Source organism: Physella acuta, unplaced genomic scaffold (assembly GCF_028476545.2).
Source record: "Physella acuta isolate Inbredline_101_S28 unplaced genomic scaffold, ASM2847654v3 ptg000750l, whole genome shotgun sequence".
NCBI lineage: Eukaryota > Metazoa > Mollusca > Gastropoda > Physidae > Physella > Physella acuta.
In genome coordinates this window covers 192466-213874 of record NW_026732268.1, presented here as the reverse complement: position 1 = coordinate 213874, position 21409 = coordinate 192466, and the positions used below count along the sequence as shown (strand labels likewise).

Below are 21409 nucleotides of genomic sequence, written 5' to 3'. Positions count from 1 at the left end.
CACAGAAATAAAGTCACAGAAAAAAAGTCACAAAAATCTTTTTAGAAAATATTTAGAAATATTTTGAATTAATTTGTTAAGAATTGTAAAATTTTGTATGTTTATTGTTGTGGGTTGTATTTTTTTGATAGCATAAATTATTTATAGACGTTAAAAGCATCATGGTTTTTAAAAAGTGTAAGTAAAAATACTCTAAGATAATTTACACAACAATCTCAATTTTTGTGACGTATTTAGTTAAATACGCGGTAGAAAAGTTAATTATAAAAGAAATTTAGGCACATTGTGTTTTTCATATGTTTTGCCGCAGGCTATTCTCTGGTCGGCCTTCCTTCAGCAGGCATGGTCCGAACATATTTTGTGTTGTTGACGTTATGCGTCAATGACAGCCTTTGAACCCAGTGTTTCTTCCAGACTTTTTTCTCCGGGGGGGCACTTGAAATCTTCGGGGGGGGGCGGTAAACTTTCTTCGGGGGGGCGGACACTGTTAAAAGTATATATTTTCTATATAAATTATATAAATTTCATTTCGTTCGGGGGGGCGGTAAAAATTTTTCGGGGGGACTTCGCCCCCCCGAAGAGATGCCTGGAAGAAACTCTGTTTGAACCTTGTCGGTTTTCTGTTTTGATCCTAAGTTTTGTTATGTAATGAGCGTGATAAATATGGGCAGTAAAGGGGGTTGCACTAAGCATAACTATTGTTGCGATGAGTTGAGGGCGGTAATTCAGATGACCTTACCATTTCACGGTAATTTAATTTAAAAAAAACACGATGAAAACCGTGGAAATTCTATTAAATGCTATAAATATTATGTTTAACATAATTACAATCTACATAATTCATACTGAATATTTTAGATGAATTATAAAAATTACTATGCGTATATAACCTACACACATTACATTACATTTAATTAATCCTAAGTTAATTTGCACTCTCTGAATATTTAATACATAAAAGTATTATCAAATTCCATGCAAATATATATTTGTGACTTTTTTTCCTGTGACTTTTTTCCCGTGACTTTTTTTCCTGTGACTGTTTTTCTGTGGGTTTTTTTCCTGTGGTTTTTTTCCTGTGACTTTTTTTCCTACAATCACGAACTTGACGGTAGACGATTTGGTGCGAGAGTATTGTGCGCGTGTTCAATAAAATATGTGTGACGTGAGCATGGTGCGACAGTGTACTAATGACGTAAGACGCAGCACTGAAGTTAGTTGGGGTTAGATATAGTAGAAGACGGACGTATTATTTGATATTGTGCAAATGATCTATAAGTGTGTATTAATAAAGTTCATGTTATTTCATAAACGAAGTTGTCGAAATTGCAAATAAGTGTCTGCGGAACATAAGAGTGATTCCCGTCCTTCTCACGAGTATAATAGTTGCCGTATGAATAGTAGTAGATCAGAATACATTGAGATTATATATATAAACCCCGCATCACAATATAGTTATCTCCCTCTAGAAAAAAAAATAGGAAAATTATAATCTATCACTTATTCGTCTGTTTAAAAAAAAAAGAAATACGTCATGTTTCTCAACCACGCCGTTTCATCCCCCACTAAGCACAACGTCACAAAGTTCGCGGCGCGCGTGACGTCATTTGTCATTAGGCTAATGTTTAAGAAAGAGATACCTCGTAATTAAAAAAAAAAATCAAATCAGGCACTAAATGACTATGGCGATGAGACATTAGCGACATTTAGCCTGACGAATAGATCTAAATAACCTTAGTTCGGTGAATTATATTGGTGTTTAATTTATTACAGTGGCATGATGTTCTCCCTCTACTATACAAATTCACGTGCTTTTAATTTCTGCAACATGCTGCCCTGAGACGTTCGGCTCTAAAATGCCAGTGACACAGCGGCTTCGGTAAATGCATTTAGGCTCCCGGTCCCACCTATAAACGTCTGTCCATTAAGCTCCACGCAAAACGTGTGATTAATATGTGGACATGCGCTAGTGGTGGTGTCAACAGTGGCCAAGCTCAGGTCACTTAAAGGTGCTCCGCACTTCATAAAAGACAAAATTGATGTTCAGATATCGTCGGACTCTGGCGTTTTGCCGACGGCCGTACTCCTAATGCACAATCTTAGAGGCTGTCCACTGCTAACACTATTTTATGTTAAATTCAAGCCTATACTGAGCTGTGGCTTTACATTAGCTCAGTGGCGTAGCGAGGTCGAGTGTCACCTGGTGCGGCACTTAATGGTGTCACCCCCCAGAGGCGACAAGCTTTCAATTTGTCCCATTTTACCTGCTGTCAATAATTGTCTTGGACTCTTGTCGAATATTGCTGCCAGGAGCTACTTGGTTTGAGCCTTGTTGTCAGAAGTTATTTCATTTGGAGTCAATATAGTGCGGCCTATTTTCCTCGGTAGGCATTTAGTGGCAGGCCCTTTTTGGCGGGGATGATGTGCTGAGGTTGTTTAACACCGCTTAGTACAACAGGCATGCAATAGTTATGATCATTCGTTATGAACAAATGTATGCATGAAAACGAACGCTTTATGTTCCTCATTTTCATTGAGCACAGCTTTATAGAAGATTCCAAAATAGACGTCACGCATTCCCCCCCCCCCCCCCCCGACCACCCTGCGTAAGTTGACGTCTAATTAGCATAGCATATGTGAATGTGACCCCAATTACTCATTTTGGGTATTTGGTATCAACATTTTGACAACAAAGATTATTCAAAATGTATATAGGACTTGACATCTACCATAAATGATATCGCATACTTAAGGCTTAAGGGGTGGAGTAACTGGTTTTGAGACGACGTTTTACGCGGGAAGTGGGAGGGGTAAGAAACGTGAAACGTTATGTATTTCGCCTAATACAAAAAATGCTGAAAATATCTTTTTCATTAGATTTGTGGCTTGAATTTTTAACAGACAGGACAAAAAGGTTATTTTCGACATTACGACCATTTTGTGACGGCGAAAATGGGAGGGGGGGGGGGGTTAAGGTGAAGAGAGGTAAAAAAAACGGGACGTCATTTATGATTAAATCACTAATTAAAGGAAAAAAGCATGAAAATATTAAATAAAAATAGCAAACAAACAATAACACAAACAATAAGAATTAACTCACACTAATATTTAAATAAACATTAGATATGTAGTGGTAGCTCTATACAAATAGGGAGCATCTTAATGTATAAAAATTGCATCTCATAATAATAATTCTAGAACTGATGTCAGTCAATTAAATTGTTTAAAGGGCAGAATTTAAAAAAAAAACGCATGCTTTGTATTTAAACACAAGACTAACGCATTTAATAGCAAACATAAATACATTTCCATACAAATAGAAATTAAAGGGAAAAGACACAAAATAATATTTTCTTAAGATGGCCGCTGTTTTTAATAGCAAATTTAGTATCTGGAACATCGTTGTTAAACCTTAATTTCATGACATTTTTATTGATTTAAACCTTAAATGGGTAATCTATCGTTTTAGCGTAATCAATTCGGCTGCAGTAGTAATGTGCGGGAGAGGTAACTGATGAATATATTTGTTTAAATAAGTATAGTTAAGTCAAATTTCACAATATATAACAGATAATTGATTTAAAATAACAATCAGTGAACAAAACAATTTAAAATATCATGAAACTAACTTTAAACAAGGTGTTTGAGATAAATATTAGCAGATAAAAACAGCGGCCATCTTTCCAAATAAAATTTAGAGTAGTTTCCCTTGATACACATGTCTATTCGTATGTATATTGTGTTGATTTTGTTGTTTACTATACATAGCTGTCTTGTTTAATAAAAGTAGGACAGAGGACCGTCTTCTTATCTTTAATTTCAATTGAAATTAAGGCTATGTATGTATGTACATCCAAGATCTCAACGACTTTTGGGAGGTCCAACATTTATTAAACCCTTTTGTACTGATTAACTTGTCAATTATTAGGTCGTCCATATTCCTCATAAATGACGTTGGACTCAAAATATGGGACGGGGTGAAATTTTTTTTTTTTTAAATGATGAAGAATATATTCGTTTTCGTTAGAAATTGTGATTAAGGGTTGGGGTATAGTACAATTGCGATATGATATTAAATCATCATCTTGCTTTTAGTGACGATTGGGGGAAAGGGAATTCATCGGGAAAAGTATGACGTCATTTATGTGTGATCCATTTAAGCCTAGTTGTTTATTTTGTCTGTAGACATTAGTCTTAGGCCTACACCTTTTCTGAATTAAGAATATTGTGTTTATGAAAATAGGTTTCAATTTTAATAAGTTACATTTGAATACCACATGTTTTTTTTTTCTTTGCCTTCTGCTTTCATTAGTTTTTTATTTGTTCAGTAGTCGATGTTTACCCCTCCCCACCATATATCATTAAAAAAAAACCACCCACTGTATAGTGATATCTCCCTCTAGAAAAAAACTAGATCAACCTATAGTTCGTAGGAAATTAGAATCTATCACCTATTCGTCTGTTAAAAAAAAAAGAAATACGTCATTTTTTCTCAACCCCGCCGATTCATCCCCCACTAAGCACAACATCATAGTTCGCGGCGCGCGTGACGTCATTTATGATCAAATCACTAATCAAAGGGAAAAAACATGAAAATATGAAATAAAAAGCAAACAAACAATAACAGTTAACTCAAACTAATAGTTAATTAAACATTAAATTAATTTAGATCTAGTATTAGTAGCTAAACAAAAATCGGGACTTCATTAATTCCTTAATTTTGCATCTCATAATAATAATTCCAGAACTGATGTAAATTGTTTAAAGAACAGAAATAAAAAAAAAAAAAGCATACTCTGTATTTAAAAATAAGAAAATCGTATTCACTGGCAAACAGCAATACATTTCCATACAAATAGAAATTAAGGGGAAATGACTCAAAATAATACTTTCTTAAGATGGCCGCTGTTTTTGATAGCAAATTTAGTACCTGGAACATCGTTGTTAAACCTTAATTTCATGACATTTTAATTGATTTAACCCTTAAATGTGGTTTAATATTCAATTATCTTTAGTATTTTAATACAATATGCAAAAATATATTCATATTTAAGCCATATTCATTAGTTACCTTATCCCTACATTACTAGCACCGGCCGAATTGATTACGCTAAAACGATAGATTACCCTTAAATGTGGTTTAATATTCAATTGACTTTAGTATTTTAGTAAAATATGCAAAAATATATTCATATTTAATATTATTTAAGCGGCTATTTAAATATTTATTAGTTACCTTATCCCTACCTAGATCTAGTACCTACATTAAACATTGGTAAAATCTTAGTTTAGCGTCGTAAATTCGGCCAAAACTAGTAATGTGGGAGAGAGTGAATTAATGAATATGTCATTAAATATGAGTATATTTTCGTATATTTTAATAAAATATTATAAATAATTGAATAATAGATCACCATTGATGGTTAAATCAATTTAAATATCCTGAAATTAATTTTTATCGACCCTGTTCGAGATAGTAAATTTGCTATTAAAAACAGCAGCCATCTTAAGAAAATGTTATTGAGAGTAGCTTCCCTTTCATTTCTATTCATATGAAAATGTATTTAAATATGATCGTCTTGTTGTATAGTCCGTATTACAAAGCATTTTTTTAAATGTGAATTTCCTAACAAACAACTTTATTAATTCTAGAAGCATTGTGAGATGCAACTTGTATCCATGTATTAAATCACGTTTTTTTCTTACTCAGAGGCGTAGCGACCCTTCCCGGGACAAACTTTTCGATTTGCACCCCCCCCCCCTCAAACTTTCGATTTGCACTCCCCTCAACCTTTCAATTTATTTTTCCAACCCATTTTGGCGCCCCCTAAGGTCGGCGCCCGGGGACATATGTCCCCCCCCCCCCCCCGCCCCCCTCGCTACGCTACTGATCTTACTATTACTAAATAGTTGTGAGTTTTTTCTTATTGTTTCATTTCAGGTTTTTCTTTTCATCAGTTAGTAATTCTATCGTAACTTATGACATTTTTTTTTACTTCTCTTTACCTTAATTAAACCCCAATCTCCGTCATATTTTTGTCGTCAATGTCACAACAAGTCATAATGTAAAAAATTACGCTTCACTCTGCCTTATCTAAGATCTCTAACCATAATTTTGACAACATTAAATGTTTGTCATCATTTACATATACAAAGAGACCAAATGTATTATCCACCAGCTTCCCTCGTAAAACATCATCTAAAACAATGAGCCCGTCCACCCCTTAAGCGCGTGTTGTCATTATGGTCGATCCCAAGTCTCCACCTGCCAGACACATTTTGGTTATCCTTTGTTGTCAAATCGTCAATATCAAGTACACAAGTGAGTGATATGGGGTTGTCCATAAATGATGTCACAATGATGTCACATATGATTTGCTACGGGAGTGAGTGAAGATTTGTGACGTCAACTCAGGCGGCTTTGCAATTTATGACGTGTCGGTCTCATGAAAGGAGGTGAACGGGGAAAAATACCTAGGTGATTGATGGAGAACCTCTATAATGCTTTGTTCAATCAAAATAACGATAAATAAGCATTAGTATACGTATACCTTGCTTAAAACACAAATGTCGCAAGCCTGCTAGTTTAAGACATTCGGCAAAACGTCCGCAACACATTATCCCCGTCAAAAAGGCTTGCCACCAAATGCCTGCCGACGAATAAGCCGTGTCTAATGCGGGGCGTTAGGAATACGGCCATTAGCATGGGCCACGTTAGAGCACCAGTAAGCTATCGCGCTTTGTAAGATGACGTAAATAGGCCTACTTAAATTCAATTTCGCTAAACTGCGCGAAAATTTAGTAATGTTCCATCGTTTGAGGAAATTTATTTTCTTGGACTTAAATTGAAATATGTTGACTGTCTGGTCTGGCTCTTAATTTCCGAATATCACTTTTAATGTATCAAGATTCAGAACTATAATTTACTTTAATATAAGTGTCATCTTATCGTTTATTGTGGTTTTTATAAAGCGCAGAGCAGCTACGAAATCGGACGGCCATCCTGTTTTCACCAAGCTTCTTTTGGAGCTTAATATGGGTAGTCTAGTTCTATACGGTGTGAGCTTAATACATTTTTAAAGGGCCGAAAGTCTCAAGACAGCAAGCTTGCAGAAATAACTACGTACGTTTAAATGGACGAGTGATAGATGTGTTAGGGGCTGTTTAATGAACACCAACTTATGTAATCAAACTAAACGTCGCGAAAGCGTCAAAAAGGCAATGCTTATTGTTTTTTTTTTCTATAAAATTAGCCTAACGGTCGGCGGTACCGCTACATGACGTCACGTGCGAGCGTTAACTCGGTGACGATGTGCTAAGTGGGGGAATGAAAAAGGTAGGGTTCAAGAAATGCGACTCGGCAAGCTTTTGACATTTCTTGACCTTTCTTAATAGTTTTTTCGTCCTCACTGAGAAAATGGATCACCAATGAATGACGCGTCATACTTCTACAGCTGGTCTTTCTCCCACAACCATCCCGTTTTCACGAGAAAAAAAACCTGACCAGTCTCCAAAATCACATCGCTGAGTTCTTCTCAACCTCTCCCCACCACAAATCAGAATTTCTATCTGAAACAATATGTTCATATGTTTGCTCTGTAATAATGCACGCTGTCATTACTATCTTGAGAGCGACGTCATTTATGAGCGATCTAATATTGATTTGCTTACTGCAAATAAAGTGTTAAAAAGTTCGACCTCCCAACAATTGTTGTGGTCTTGGATGCACACTATTAAGTCTGAAATGGTCTATTAGTCATTCATGTCAACTATATTTTTAAAAAAAGAAAAATTACTATACAGGGGGTCATCCATAAATGATGTCACGCTTTTTTTGACGATTTTTACCTCCCCCCCTCCCCTCCGTCAAACGTAGTCACAAAAAGCCAGACCCCCCCCCTAAAATGACGTCACACCTCAGCCTACACCCCCCCCCCCCTCAAAATTGCAGTTGAATTTTTTTTTAACAGCTATATTTTTCCAAAATCTTGTCTGAACTCTGTCAAAATAGAGTATTTTAATCAATTGTTATTACAATGTATTAAAACAGTTTTTTAAAACGCAAAATAACGTCTAAAATTCGTTTTGTAACATTGCTTTTTTAAAATGCAAAAGTGTGATGTCGCACCATCTGAACCCCTCCCCCTCCCCCTCACACACAACGTCACAAAATTACGGGCCCCCTTCCCCCCTACGAGTGTGACGTCATTTATGGACGACCCCCGGCATATATTAAAACAATACAAAACAATCATATTAAACCACAAAATCAACACAAAAGACATGCGAATAGACAATTTATTGTTTTTAAAACATGGCCGCTGCTTGTATTTACTCATTGTTGTCTCGAACGGGGTAGTTTAAAGTTTATTCCAGGATATTTATGACTGGTTTGGTCTTGGATTGTGATTTGGTATTCAATTATCTGTTATATTATGTAAAATATGACATAAATATGGCCAAATGAAAGAAATATTCATTAGTTACCTTCATCGCACATTACTAGCTAAGTTGGAATTTACGACGCTAAACTAAGATTTTACCTAAACATTACTAGTGTCACTAGTGACGGCCGAATTGATTACGCTAAAGCGATAGATTACCGCGGGCGATTTTACGTACCTAAAACGATAGATTACCATATTATATATATAGGCCTATATTATATATATTATAGGAGTGTTTGCGTGTAAGATTAGCAGTTTAGCTATATAAACAGCGGCCATATGTAAATTAGAGTGGTTTCCCCTGAATCTCTAACTATAAACAAAAAAAACTTAAACAAGATGGCAGCCAAAGTAAATGAGCTTGGTTGGATCTTATAAAAAAACATTGCTAGATCTAGTCTTTTTTTTTTACTGAAAAGTTTTAATACAATTGGTTAAAAACAGGTAGAATCTTCATTAATGAAACTTTGAAACATTTTTATAACTTTCAAAACAAATCCTCCTAAAATACCTAAAAATTAAAAATGTAAATTAGTAATTAGGCCTACTACTACTACTACTATACTAGTACTAGATCTAGTGTAGTACTACTATCCCTACAACCCTATTTCACTGTATTCGACTACAAGGCGGGTCATTTTGACCCGTATACTTTTTACATAAGGATCTATGTCTATTATTTATTGCATATGTATAGGGCTATAGGCCTATTTTTTATAGCATAACTATTATATTAATGATAAATGGACACTAAAATTAAAGTTTACACATTTCTACACAAAATTTTAGTTTTAGGTATTTTTAAGTATTTTATTATTATACTTTTTAGGCATAAATAAAACTAGACTTTACTAAATATAAAAACTTTACCTTTACTATCAATTTATTTTTCATATGCAAGAAAACTTAATCACAATTATTATCAGTTTGCACAGTAAAGCTACATAGACTAGAGATAGAATCTATATATTATATATTTGACAAATAGTTATTTTACCATCTAACATGTTATTGTATCTCGCAGAATAACTTTTGTTTGGATTACGCTATTGGGCCCAACACTCAGTGGGTGGTTTCAGAAGGCTTCTTATTTGATCTAATGTGAATTGCAGTAGCTAGGACATAGTTTTCTGTGTTCAAAGCTCAACTTGAGGCAGAAGCAACTCTTTTGATAATATATAATATACACATTTTGTAAATCTGCTGCTGTCTATTTGTAATAGCTGTCACTTCAACTTATTGGGGACATTAGTTGCAAATTGAAAAATATGGTCATTAGCAACCACTTAGTTTGCCCATTGCGGCATATTGCTAGAGCCATACATGGATGATTCCATGCAGTCTTTCCATTTTGATGTCATCATTTTGGCATCAATATGCATGCTTTACACAGATAAGTAGCCAAAAACTTAGTCCAATGTAAAGTACAAAGTTATCAGAGATTGATACATTAGTCATCTCTATATCAATATCCATTGATTTATCAAAATATGGTTCCATGTGCTTCAAAGCTGGTCAAGGAGTTGTCCTATTTTACCCAACTATGGTTGGACTGTCTGAGGTGACATGGTCTAACACCCACGGACCATAAAACTGACCTCATCAGATGGCTTTTGTCGCAAAAGACTGGATAGATACAAATCAATATTTGCTTCCTGCTGTATCTTTATTATATCAAAGCCTGTTACACAACTTCCTAATACTTTATTGACAGTATGGCCCTAATTTCCAAATTCAGCAGCAAAAATAAGTTCAGGTCTGATTCATCGCTTTCAAATTGATACAGTAGCCAATGAACCCATGCAGTCATCAATTGGTATGTCTTTCCTTACAAATTCTCAATGTGTAGGCCCAAACCTAGCAATCCACTACAGTTTTATTTGTATTTGTAACAAGAAGGTTGAGTCTAAAAACATGCTATCAACAATGTTGAACAAAGGATTGTTGTGCTTCGGCGCTGAAAAATTGTTTCTAATTGGTGACTTCAGTAAGGCAGGAAGGGATACAAACTTATGAGCCCAAAAGTCTAGCCCCAAGGGAAGTTGTTTGAAACTTCTATGGATTTATACCACATTCCCCTACACTAGTAGAATTTTTCTCTATATAAATGTATATGGGTCAATTTGACCCATGTTTGTAGGGAGAGGAATAGTGAACCTAAACCTGCTCACCCTCATGCACACGTGCAAAATTAAACATTCATTTTTATGTTGAAATCAAGCATTGTATGTGTAGGTACCATATCTAGAAGCTCAAAACAATTGGTCCAGTGGTTGACCGGTAATTAACTAAAATGTAGCACTGTCGGGTCAATTTGACCTGCCTTGTAGGGATAGTTAATTACTAATTAGGCCTATAAAAATTAGTAGGCCTAGGCTATTGTATTTAGTTTACTATTTATATTTAGCCTTTTAACTTTTAGGGCCTAGTAATACTAGTATTAGGGCCTATTAGTAATCTATCGTTTTAAGTTAGGGTAATCTATCTTTTTATGTACGTAAAATAGCCCGCAGCTAGTGATGTACGAAAAAGTTACCTCATTGTTAAGGCTTTAATAGAAGTAGATCTAGATCTATATTGTGATATATTGGTGTCAAATATTACAGATAAATGAATAATAAACCTAAATCAATGGCTAAATAATATCAATAAAATACTTAAAAAAAACTTTTTAAAAAAACACGTTTTTCTTGTGGACTAAAAAGTAGAAAATAACTATTTACATACATTTGATGACAAAAAACGTGGGTACGTTCACCATCAAATTTCCCGACCCATCTGCCTGACCCACGTTTTTTGTCATCAAATGTATGTAAATAGTTATTTTCTACTTTTTAGTCCACAAGAAAAACGTGGTTTTTTAAAAAGTTTTTTTTAAGTATTTTATTTTCTCCTTTTTAGTCCGTTGCTACACATGAAAAACGTGGTTTTTAAAAAAAGTTTTTTATATAGTTTATTTTCTACTTTATCCAATGACTTGATTAAGTATGACTTGACTAAGTGTTTATAAATACACGGACTAAAAATCTTGAGCGACCAGGATTCGAACCTGGGTTGTCGCGGCCACAACGCGAAGTACTAACCACTATACGATCACGGCCAGCGCGCTCACATCGATTGGGGCCGAAGTAACTGTGTCAATAGGCCTCCAGTCTTGTCGGTATCTTTAGAAATCATGTCCTCAATTTTATGGTCCTTAGGGCGTAATTAAATTAAGCTAATTACGGTCTCTAATTGCTAGTTTTTATGATTGCATCTGAAATTGTTAGGCGAAAGTAGCCTGCATGCCAAATTTCAGATCTATAGAGCAATCAGAAGTGGGCTAATTTTCGATGTCAATTTTAACAACAAACAAACACACGCGAAGCTGAGTTAATAAAAACGTGTTAAAATAAGCCAGAAATTAACTTTAAACAGCAATGTTTGCGAGCAAGATTTGCTATATAAACAGCAGCCATTTGTAAAATATAGTGGCTTCCCCTGAATTTCGCGCCATTATTTTAAAAAAAACAACAAGATGGCTGCTATAGATCTAGTAAATGAGCATGGTTGCATCTGTTGTAAACATCGCTAGTCTTCATTTATTACTGAAGAAAAGTTTTAATTCAATTGTTTAAAAACAGGTACATAAATGAAACAAGGAAACATTTTTGTATTTTTCAAAACATAAACCCTCCTCAAAATGTGAAATAATTATTAAAATTTAAGGAATTACCTGTTTTTCACATTACTAGCCGCGTGTGATTTTTGCATACTTAAAACGATTGATTACCTAAGTTTTTTTTAGGTAAGGTAGGCCTACGTAAATTTAAATCGGCAGAGGCTAGTAATGTGTGACAAAGTTGCCTCATAGTTAAGGCTTTAATAGAAGTATGTATATTGTGATGTATTTGTGTGAAATATTATCAATAATTGAATAATAAACCAAAATCAATGGCTAAATACTTAAATAATAATCATTAAAAAAGTTTTAAAAAACCCACGTTTTCTGATTGAACTAAAAAGTAGAAAATAAATGCTATACATCACAATAATGCAAGCGATCACTCTACTATAAGCGATGAAAAACGTGGGGCGCCGAAGTAAAAGTTATATTACTATTGATTAGATAGTACTATTGACTTTTATTAGGGAGCTTGTAGAGAGTCAACAGTATTAGAAACTGTAAGAAAATCACGGCGCCCCACGTTTTTCATCGCTTATAGTAGAGTGATCGCTTGCATTATTGTGATGTATAGCATTTATTTTCTACTTTTTAGTTCAATCAGAAAACGTGGGTTTTTTTAAACTTTTTAAATGATTATTATTTTCTACTTTTTAGTCTTTGTCTGTTTGTTTGCATTGAAATCTTGCTATCGATTTTATCTTTTCACTTATTTTTTGGGTAAACGAAGACAACTCGTAAAAAGACAACTCGTAAAAAACACGTTGTGTGAATACGTTACTGACTAGAACACATAGATTTGAACCCGTGTCGAGTGGGTTAGCAATCGTGTGCCAAACCACTCGACCATATCGTCTCCCCCATACTGGCCACCAGTTGTTACGTTCTGGTTGTTTGTAGACAAACACCGCGTGACAACAACTCAGTAAGAAAAAGAAGGAGAGTACCGAACCTTGTTTTCATCAAATTACAGTTACTGGGTTATGTCCCTTTTCCCCCACGTTTTTTGTACAATTATATAGGGGTATAAAATGATCAATAAAATGTTTCCATTGATCAATTTAGTAATAATAACAGTTGAATATTCTATTGTCATCCGAAACAAAGCTTCCCTGAAAATTTCAGCGCGCTAGCTAACTGGGAAGTGCCCGAAATTTCGATCGCAAGATTTGATTGGAAAAACAAACAAACAAACAAACAGAGGCGAAAGCAAGTTAAAGAAAACGTGGGAAAAGATTCTATATTAATACTAAATCAATAGGCCTATAGTAGTATAGGCCAGAAATTAACTTTAAACAGCAGTGTTTGCGAGAAATATTTGCTCAGCAGCCATTTGTAAAATAGAGTGGCTTCCCCTGAATCTCCCGCTATAAGTTTACCAAAAAAAATTTAAACAAGATGGCTGCTGAAGTAAACGAGCTTTGTTGCAACTGACGAAAATATAGCTAGTTATTATTTATTACTGAAAAGTTTTAATAAAATTGTTTAAAACAGGTACATGAATAAAACTTTGAAACATTTTTGTAACTTTCAAAACATAATTACTAAAATTTAATGAGGCACCTTCTTTTCACATTACTATCCTCCGAAGATTTTACGTACATAAAGTGATAGATTACCTAAAAATTTAATGAGTCACCTTTTTTTTCACATTACTAGTAGTTACAAGTAGTTAGTAATAGTCTCGGTCGATTTTACGTACTTAAAACGATAGATAACTTCAAAATGATTAATCTAGGTTAAAAAACATGTCTAATAGAAACAAATTTCTTTTCAATATAGGACATTATGTTTTAAAATTATTATTTTATTACTGAATTCAAAGTTACTAGATCTAGTCTAGTTCTATAAGTCTCTACTACCATAGTCTGTAGGATTTGATGGTAACTTTTGCTAGCAGGTTTAAAGTTATTTAGTTCGTACTCTGTATGGTGGCTAAAGAGGTTAAGGTGGTTTTTTTTGAGGAATTAAAATTCAGGGTTTAATGCGATTATCTTATTGCGAGCTTATAAAATAAGTCATCTTCTATGTTATTTTGATTAAATCCTGGGGGATGGTTGTCAAAATAATTCTTTGAAAATATGCTTTAATTTTAAGTTTGCGGAAGAAGTCATGGACGCTGCTAAGCAGGTTAAATTTATCAGTTGTTGGTCTCAGGGTTATAAATTTCAAGAGGTCAAAGGTCATGTTTGTTTTCTAAAATATTATATAAAATGTTCTGTAAGTGTGAGATAATGTTTCCAGATAAAATTAACTTTTAGCAGACTACATGTTCTAGACATGTATACTAAACATGCAGTAAGTGTAAACGTGGTGTAATAAGACAGTTGTGTCAACAAAGAATGGCTTAAATTAAATTTATAAACTTATCTAGTATCTAGATTTGTATCTAGATATCTTAGTAACATAAGTTTAATTTTACTAAAATTTTTAGTTCAGTTGTAGGCTAAGTTTGTAAACCTAATATGTTTATTTGGGTTACTTCCACTTAATTTTTCAACAAATAAAATATAGCCAAGATCTATCAAGTTATTATTACTATGGGTGATCATCTGGAAGAAGCTAAAGAACGTTCTAAGAAGCGGAAACAACTTCTTGCACAATTTGTAAGTAAAATTTCAGTTGTAAATTGAAATTAAACTAGATTGCCAATTATTACACAATTAGTGACAACTAAACCCACCTTCATTCCCCCCCCCCTCCACCCCCATGATTTATACAAATATGTGTTAACATTTTTTTATCACATTCTCTGTTACAACTTCCCCATATGATAAAAATTGCTTGTATTTGAAATGTATTTGTCTGGGTTTATTAAACAGCACATTATTAATTTGCCATTCAACAAAATGTTTTATCAGGTATTATACACATTTATGAGAGTAAATATTGCTTGAGAGAGCTTTATATATTGTGTTTAGAAGTTGGATCACTCTCTGTCAAGAGGGCTTTATATCTTGGGTTTTAAAAAATTAAAATGTTGTTGTTGCCTGTAATTCACAGTATGGTACAAACAATTTAACAAAGGCATTAAAAACTTATGATGAAGTCAAAACAACAGCTAAAAAAGAAAAAAACAGGTGAGATTTTTAAAATTTGACAGAATTCTAAGCCTCATCACAGTTCTATTGCTATGATAATTGTTTTGTAGAATAGAAAATTTATTACTTTAAAGTATATTATGTTTCAATATTTTTTGTGTGTTGCAAAGTTCTCATGAAGGAACAATGGTTTCATCATCTTGTGTGTCACCGGTCCAGCTCAGCAAAGCCAAGTCTCTTGATGTTAGCCAAATGCTGGTAATGTTGTAATCTGTCTATCTATCTATCTATCTATCTATCTATCTATCTATCTATCTATCTATCTATCTATCTATCTATCTATCTATCTATCTATCTATCTATCTATCTATCTATCTATCTATCTATCAGTGGCGGAACTAGAAAAAAAGGGCCACCCCGCCAAAAAATTTTTTAGCCCCCCCACCCCCACATATATATATATATATATATATATATATATATATATATATATATATATATATATAGGCCTATATATATATATATATATATACATACAATCACAAAATACGAACATAGGATACTCGTTGCTGTCCTGTTCAGGATTTGAAAAACATCAATTAAAAAAAATTTCAACTTCATGTCATGTGTGTAAGTGCATTAGTGTGTTTTGTAAAAATCAGTTTTAATTAATTTTTGATAGAAGCCCTTTTAGTATCTTTTCGGTCAAAATAATATAAAACATGAAAGCTTTGTATAAGTAATGGTGTCTCGTGTTATGTTTATTTTTAAGTTGTTTTTTTTTAATTTATATTATTAATGTTTTAAATATTATTGATTTAATATATTTCAATACAATTTTTTTATTCAATATTATTCTCTAGTAATTAATTATAAAAAAAAATAAATAATTAAGACAAGTAATTGCTTTTTCATTTGTTTAGTACGAATCCATTAAAAGGAGCTTATGATCACCCCTATTTGACTATTTTTAAAAAAAGGGAAATAAGTCATGGAAGTGGTTTGAACATTTGCTTATCTTTGATAAGTTTAATTGTAGGAGAAAGACTCGGCTTTCACAGTTGTTTGAAAAACAAAGGGAAAAGAAGATACAAGAGCTTAGGGTGGTGTCTATAGAAAAAAGATAGTCCAACCGCAGCTACGGTAATTTTTTACAAAACAACCATCAAATCAAAAATGAAAGAAAATTTACTTTTTTTTAAAAAAATTATTATGGTCGACTCTGGGCCCCTAAATAGCGTGGGCCCCCCGCATTGCGGGGTCTGGCGGCACTGTAGTTACGCCCCTGCTATCTATCTATCTATCTATCTATCTATCGATCTATCTATCTATCTATCTATCTATCTATCTATCTATCTATCTATCTATCTATCTATCTCAAAAGCAATGTATGTGTGTGTCTGTCTGTCTTTTATGCATAACTACACCTTTCACCAGACCACCATGAAACTTTGGGAAGTTGTTGAGAATACTCCTAGGGAGGTTTCTGCGGAAAAAAACATTTCAAATTCGCTAGGGTGGCACCACTGCAGGGCACGTTTTGTTTTTTCTCTATATGCGGTATATTTTTAAAAAATCGATTGCGGTTTGACACAATTCATCAGATTGCCTTGAAACTTTGGGGAGTTAATTAGAACGCTACAGGGAAGGGTTCTGCAAAAAAATATTTTTTTTATTTTGCAAGGGCGGCTCCCCAGGAAGGTGCAGTTTGACACTGTTTATCCAAGTGCCGTGAAACTTTGAGGCATTGATGAGAATAGTCCCAAAAGGTTTCTGTGAAAAAAATAATTAAAATTTGATATGGGCGGCGCCCTGGAGGGTGCGATTTTCGTCAATACACAATTTGGTGTCTAGAGGGGTAAGGGGTATTACTATATTCAGCATTAAAACTTCAATAGGCGCAACTGTCTTCCGCCACATGGGCCGCTGAGGGCCCTGTAATAAATTTTTTTTAATAATCAGATAAATTAACCAAGGTTAGATTATTAACTTCTTAACTGGGTTGTTTCCTTTTCTCCATAAAAAAATCCAAACAATTCCAAAGCCTACAGTTCTTGAAATAATGAAAATATTTAGATCTAGAATCTAGCTAATCATGTTGTAATCATGTTGTACTTATTTAATTAAATTAAATTACAAAATTTAGATCTATATTAGATTGAAAAAAATACACCAATAATAAATTTAAAAAAATAGGCCTTATAAATAAAATTGAAATTGTCTCTAAGATCTAGAATCTTGCTCTAAATTTTAATCATTTTATTTAGCAAACAATATTTGAAATTGAAATAGATTGTATGACTAGACTTAGATCTAGAATCTGCTACTTTGATTAAATTTTAAAAGTTTATACTAGCAACTAGTTGATATTTTTGTTGTAGAAGGGTTAAATAAATTACTTAGTCCTGCCTACTTGTATCTGATACTGGACTGAGTTTAGTTGAATTTAGAAGCCGTACTGATTTCCCCTTTGTTTCCCTGCTAGGAGAGATGCTATCTCTGGTTGGCTGAGATATAAGAACAGCAATCCATGTTACCTACAAAGAGATGAAGTTTTATGATAGGTTAGAAAGAAATTGGGGCTGGGTATCAAGGAGGTGAGAAATTTTGAGGGGAGGGCATTGGTACTGATTGCTCTTTGGTGTCCACCTTGCTGGACCTTGGTGGTCATAAATTACATAACATACCATCTCTGCTAGGCTGAGAGCAGCAATCCATGTTACCTACAAAGAGACGAAGTTTTATTATGGTGGGCTAGAAACAGGTAGGGGCTGGGTATCATGTAGGTAAGAAATTCTGAGGGGGAAGCATGTGAATGTGTCTGATCACTTCCCTGCTGCACCATGAAGGTCATAAATTACGTAACATGCTACCCAGATTGGCTGAGATCTAAGGACTGCAGTGGTTGTAGATTAGCAGTTTTATTGGGTTTTTTAGGGGTTTAGTGGTCTCACATTTGATACTGTAGTGTTGATCTATTGCAACTAAATCTTGTACATAACTAGATAATCTAACTAGATCTAGATTTAAATAATCTATATATTACTGCATTTTATGTCAATACAAATATAAGGATATTCAATTCCTAAAAGTTTTTTCTACGTATTGTTCCTGTTCTGCGGTGCGAGGCTTTTAACATATGATGAACACATTTTTAGACACGCCCAGCACTGTGCAACAGCTGATTGTTTACTGGCGGTGTTTACCATCGTGACGGCGGACGTATGTATCACGTGATTTAGGTCACGTGTTTGCAAGGACTCTATTAGTACAATAATAGCATGAGGGGGATTTTCAAACTTCTTGCCTTTAAGCAAAATATTTGCTGTTTACAGTTTGTTGGTTGCATGAATAACTACACATTTTTGACTAGACACTTTATTGAACTCAATATAATATAGAAAGTGCTAAAATTAAATACTTAGATAATATACCATAATATGAATCAAATGTCTCGAAAAGTAAGTAAGTATTGTCAGATTTCATTTTTAAACATTTCTGACGCGACATCAAGTTTCTGGATTTAAAAATTTCAGTTTTGTGATTGAATTTTACAATATGATTCACTTTAAAAAAATGAGTAGCACCCAAAAAAATGTGTTTTTTGTGGTTAAAAAAATGTGTTTTTTGTGGTTTAATTAAATTCAATGTGAAAAGTTCGTGTTCAATGGTTAGCACATTGAAAGTTATGAAAAATAGGGAATTTCTTCGTATAGCAGAGATTTTTCTGGTTAAAAAATTGTGGGAATCCTGAATATAATTAAACTAGCTGCATACCCATGCTCCGCCACAGTGAATCTTTTTTAAATGTACCAACTTGGGAACAGAACAAAACTAAACACAACACAAACACAAAAGAAAACACAAACACAATGCAAACGCAAATGTAAAAAAATATTAAAAAATACAAACGCAACACGTAAACACAAAAGAAAAAACAAGCATAAATAAAATGCAACCAAATGCAAATGCGTAACATAAACACAACTTAAAGGCAAACATAAACACATAGTTCTCACAGTCTAGCCCGGGGCGCTAAATCGCACCCGTCCCAGGTACCAGCAGAACCGCCTGATTCAACTTAGTAAACGACTATAATATCCCAACTTATCCATAAAATAAACAAAAAGCAGTATTTAAAATATCCGTGTTTTACCTACCACAGTGCATTTTATCAATCCATGCTTATTAAAATACTCTAACAATAATGTCCTCTTTCACGTCCACAGATTTTGCATTCACATTTTTTTTATTAGCTTGAGTTAACATGTTTTAGCAATGTGCATTTATTTAATATTTTATTCATGTTATGCGAAAGAGTAAAAACAGTGCCAACTATACATTACAAAAAGTTTTAGTCGTTATATAAATAAACCATACACATCTATTTATGATAAGACACTGTGATGCAAGTAGAAAGCACAACATCTGGTGTGTGTACATTTATGGTTCCAAAATCTATCGCGATGACAGACTGACACACTACCAGCAGCGTTATATAATAGATTTATATATATGAAATTAATATAATTCTTTATTGTCTATATAAGTTTTTACATTCCACACAATAATAAGGTGAGCAGTTGTCTTGTATTTTTTCTTAACAACAGACAATAAAGCGGGAGTAAGCTACCCTAAACTTTCTCATCTATTCACATATAAAAATAAAGGGGACGGCATTTCCAGTGAGTGGCTTTAGAAAAGTTCTTTTTATTGTTTTTTTAATACTAACAATAGAAAAATAGAATAGAACCGAGTAGAAAATAGATTGTGCACCAGTTTTACAAAATTGTGTATAATAGAACAAAATATTAATACTTTATAAATGAAACATAGATAAGATCTTATACCTATGTATAAAATTAGGTCCACCTGTCTGAAATGGTACTTAAATTATCTATATTTTAGAAATCAGAAATAAAGTACAACTTCTGGTTATCGGAGGTTACTCAAAAGATAAACGTGATTCAGTAATAAAATCTTATACTTATATACGAAATTTCATCCTCTTAACTAAAACAGTATTCAAGTTATGCATTAAAATACCACAACTAGTTACCGTAAATTGTTCCCAGTCTGAAATAAATGTGCGCATCCATTGTAATACTTACTTGTGAAGCTTCGTCCACCTACTTTGAACGGTACTTAAGCTAGTGGCTTTACAGAAACTGGAAGTAGAATAAGTACCAGAAATTGTTCAAAATTTGATACAGAACTACCAATTTGTTATAAATATATATAAATGAAATTTCGCTAACATAGTTTTTTCCAACTCATGGAGGTGTTAAACATCAAGATTTGCAATAATACTTCCTCTATACTTTGTATATGAGAAGGTAAAAATCAGTGTGCACCTAAATTTTATTCCTGAATTGTAGAATTTTTATTTGAATAAAAATAAATAAATAATTTTTTCTGATTTAGTAAATATTAAATAATATTTACTTATTTTGTTTAAATTGATTACATTATAACCGGTGATGTAAGTATAATTTTTCGATGAATTAATTTACTTACAAACCAAATTAAAAGATAATTAGCCTAGCCCAGTAGAAAAAGCAAGTTTCTTTTAACTGATTTTTTTATTTTAAATTTAGGACCTGGTAGTTCATCAGGCAGGTGATGTAGAATGTATTGATGAATTTATCCAGATATAATGCGATAAGTTCCATGCTCAGCCGCCTTTGCTTTCCCTAACTTAATATGTACCTGTCAGGTCTGGAAGAGTTGAGGTACATCCTACAGACTTGGGTCTGGTCATTTTTATGCATGACTATGACTTTGTTTTGTAAAATTGAGTTATCTAATTGTAAACAGACACTATATTTTTTTATCACAGCTGTTGGGAGCCAGGTTTGTTTACACCATAGGTGCCCCAGTGTGTGCTGCGTGAAAGCCTTGATTGTAATTTAATAACATAAATAGCAGTGAGGTAATACATACGACCTCCCAGGTGTCAGGGGTGTCACTATCAGGAGTGACCGCTCCACTTCTGTATGGGTGCCCTGCTTTAGTTTACTTACGTGCCACCTTTTCCCTATTGTAAGGTGCCCTTTAAAACAAATGTAGGTGCCATAGTGATCATTAGTAATACTTAGGCATCAAATTGCCTGGCCACTGGATGATGCGCTTGATTCAACTTAGTGAACCATCATAGTAGCCTAATGTATCCATACTGTATCCCACTCTTAAAACGTATATGGGCGTGATATTGCTCATGGAACAGCCTGAGGCGCCTAATCGCACCCTGCTGTAGT

The 21409-nt window shown here is 33.7% G+C and overlaps 1 protein-coding gene across 5 annotated transcripts in view; it reads left to right on the top strand.

The window, feature by feature from the left end:
- Nucleotides 1-21409, top strand: part of LOC131950287 (N6-adenosine-methyltransferase non-catalytic subunit) — a 65001-nt gene that overhangs the window by 10743 nt on the left and 32849 nt on the right. Inside the window, exons 1-4 of one of the 5 annotated variants that reach the window (XM_059312370.1) lie at nucleotides 3480-3507; nucleotides 14626-14717; nucleotides 15115-15191; nucleotides 15323-15410. In XM_059312370.1, coding sequence (XP_059168353.1) covers nucleotides 3495-3507; nucleotides 14626-14717; nucleotides 15115-15191; nucleotides 15323-15410 — 270 coding nt within the window. In that variant the 5' untranslated portion in view covers nucleotides 3480-3494. Of the gene's footprint in view, nucleotides 1-3479; nucleotides 3508-3703; nucleotides 3729-8764; nucleotides 8892-10232; nucleotides 10264-14625; nucleotides 14718-15114; nucleotides 15192-15322; nucleotides 15411-21409 lie in introns of those variants that run through there. The other 4 variants (XM_059312371.1, XM_059312372.1, XM_059312369.1 and 1 more) reach the window with 4 other exon arrangements.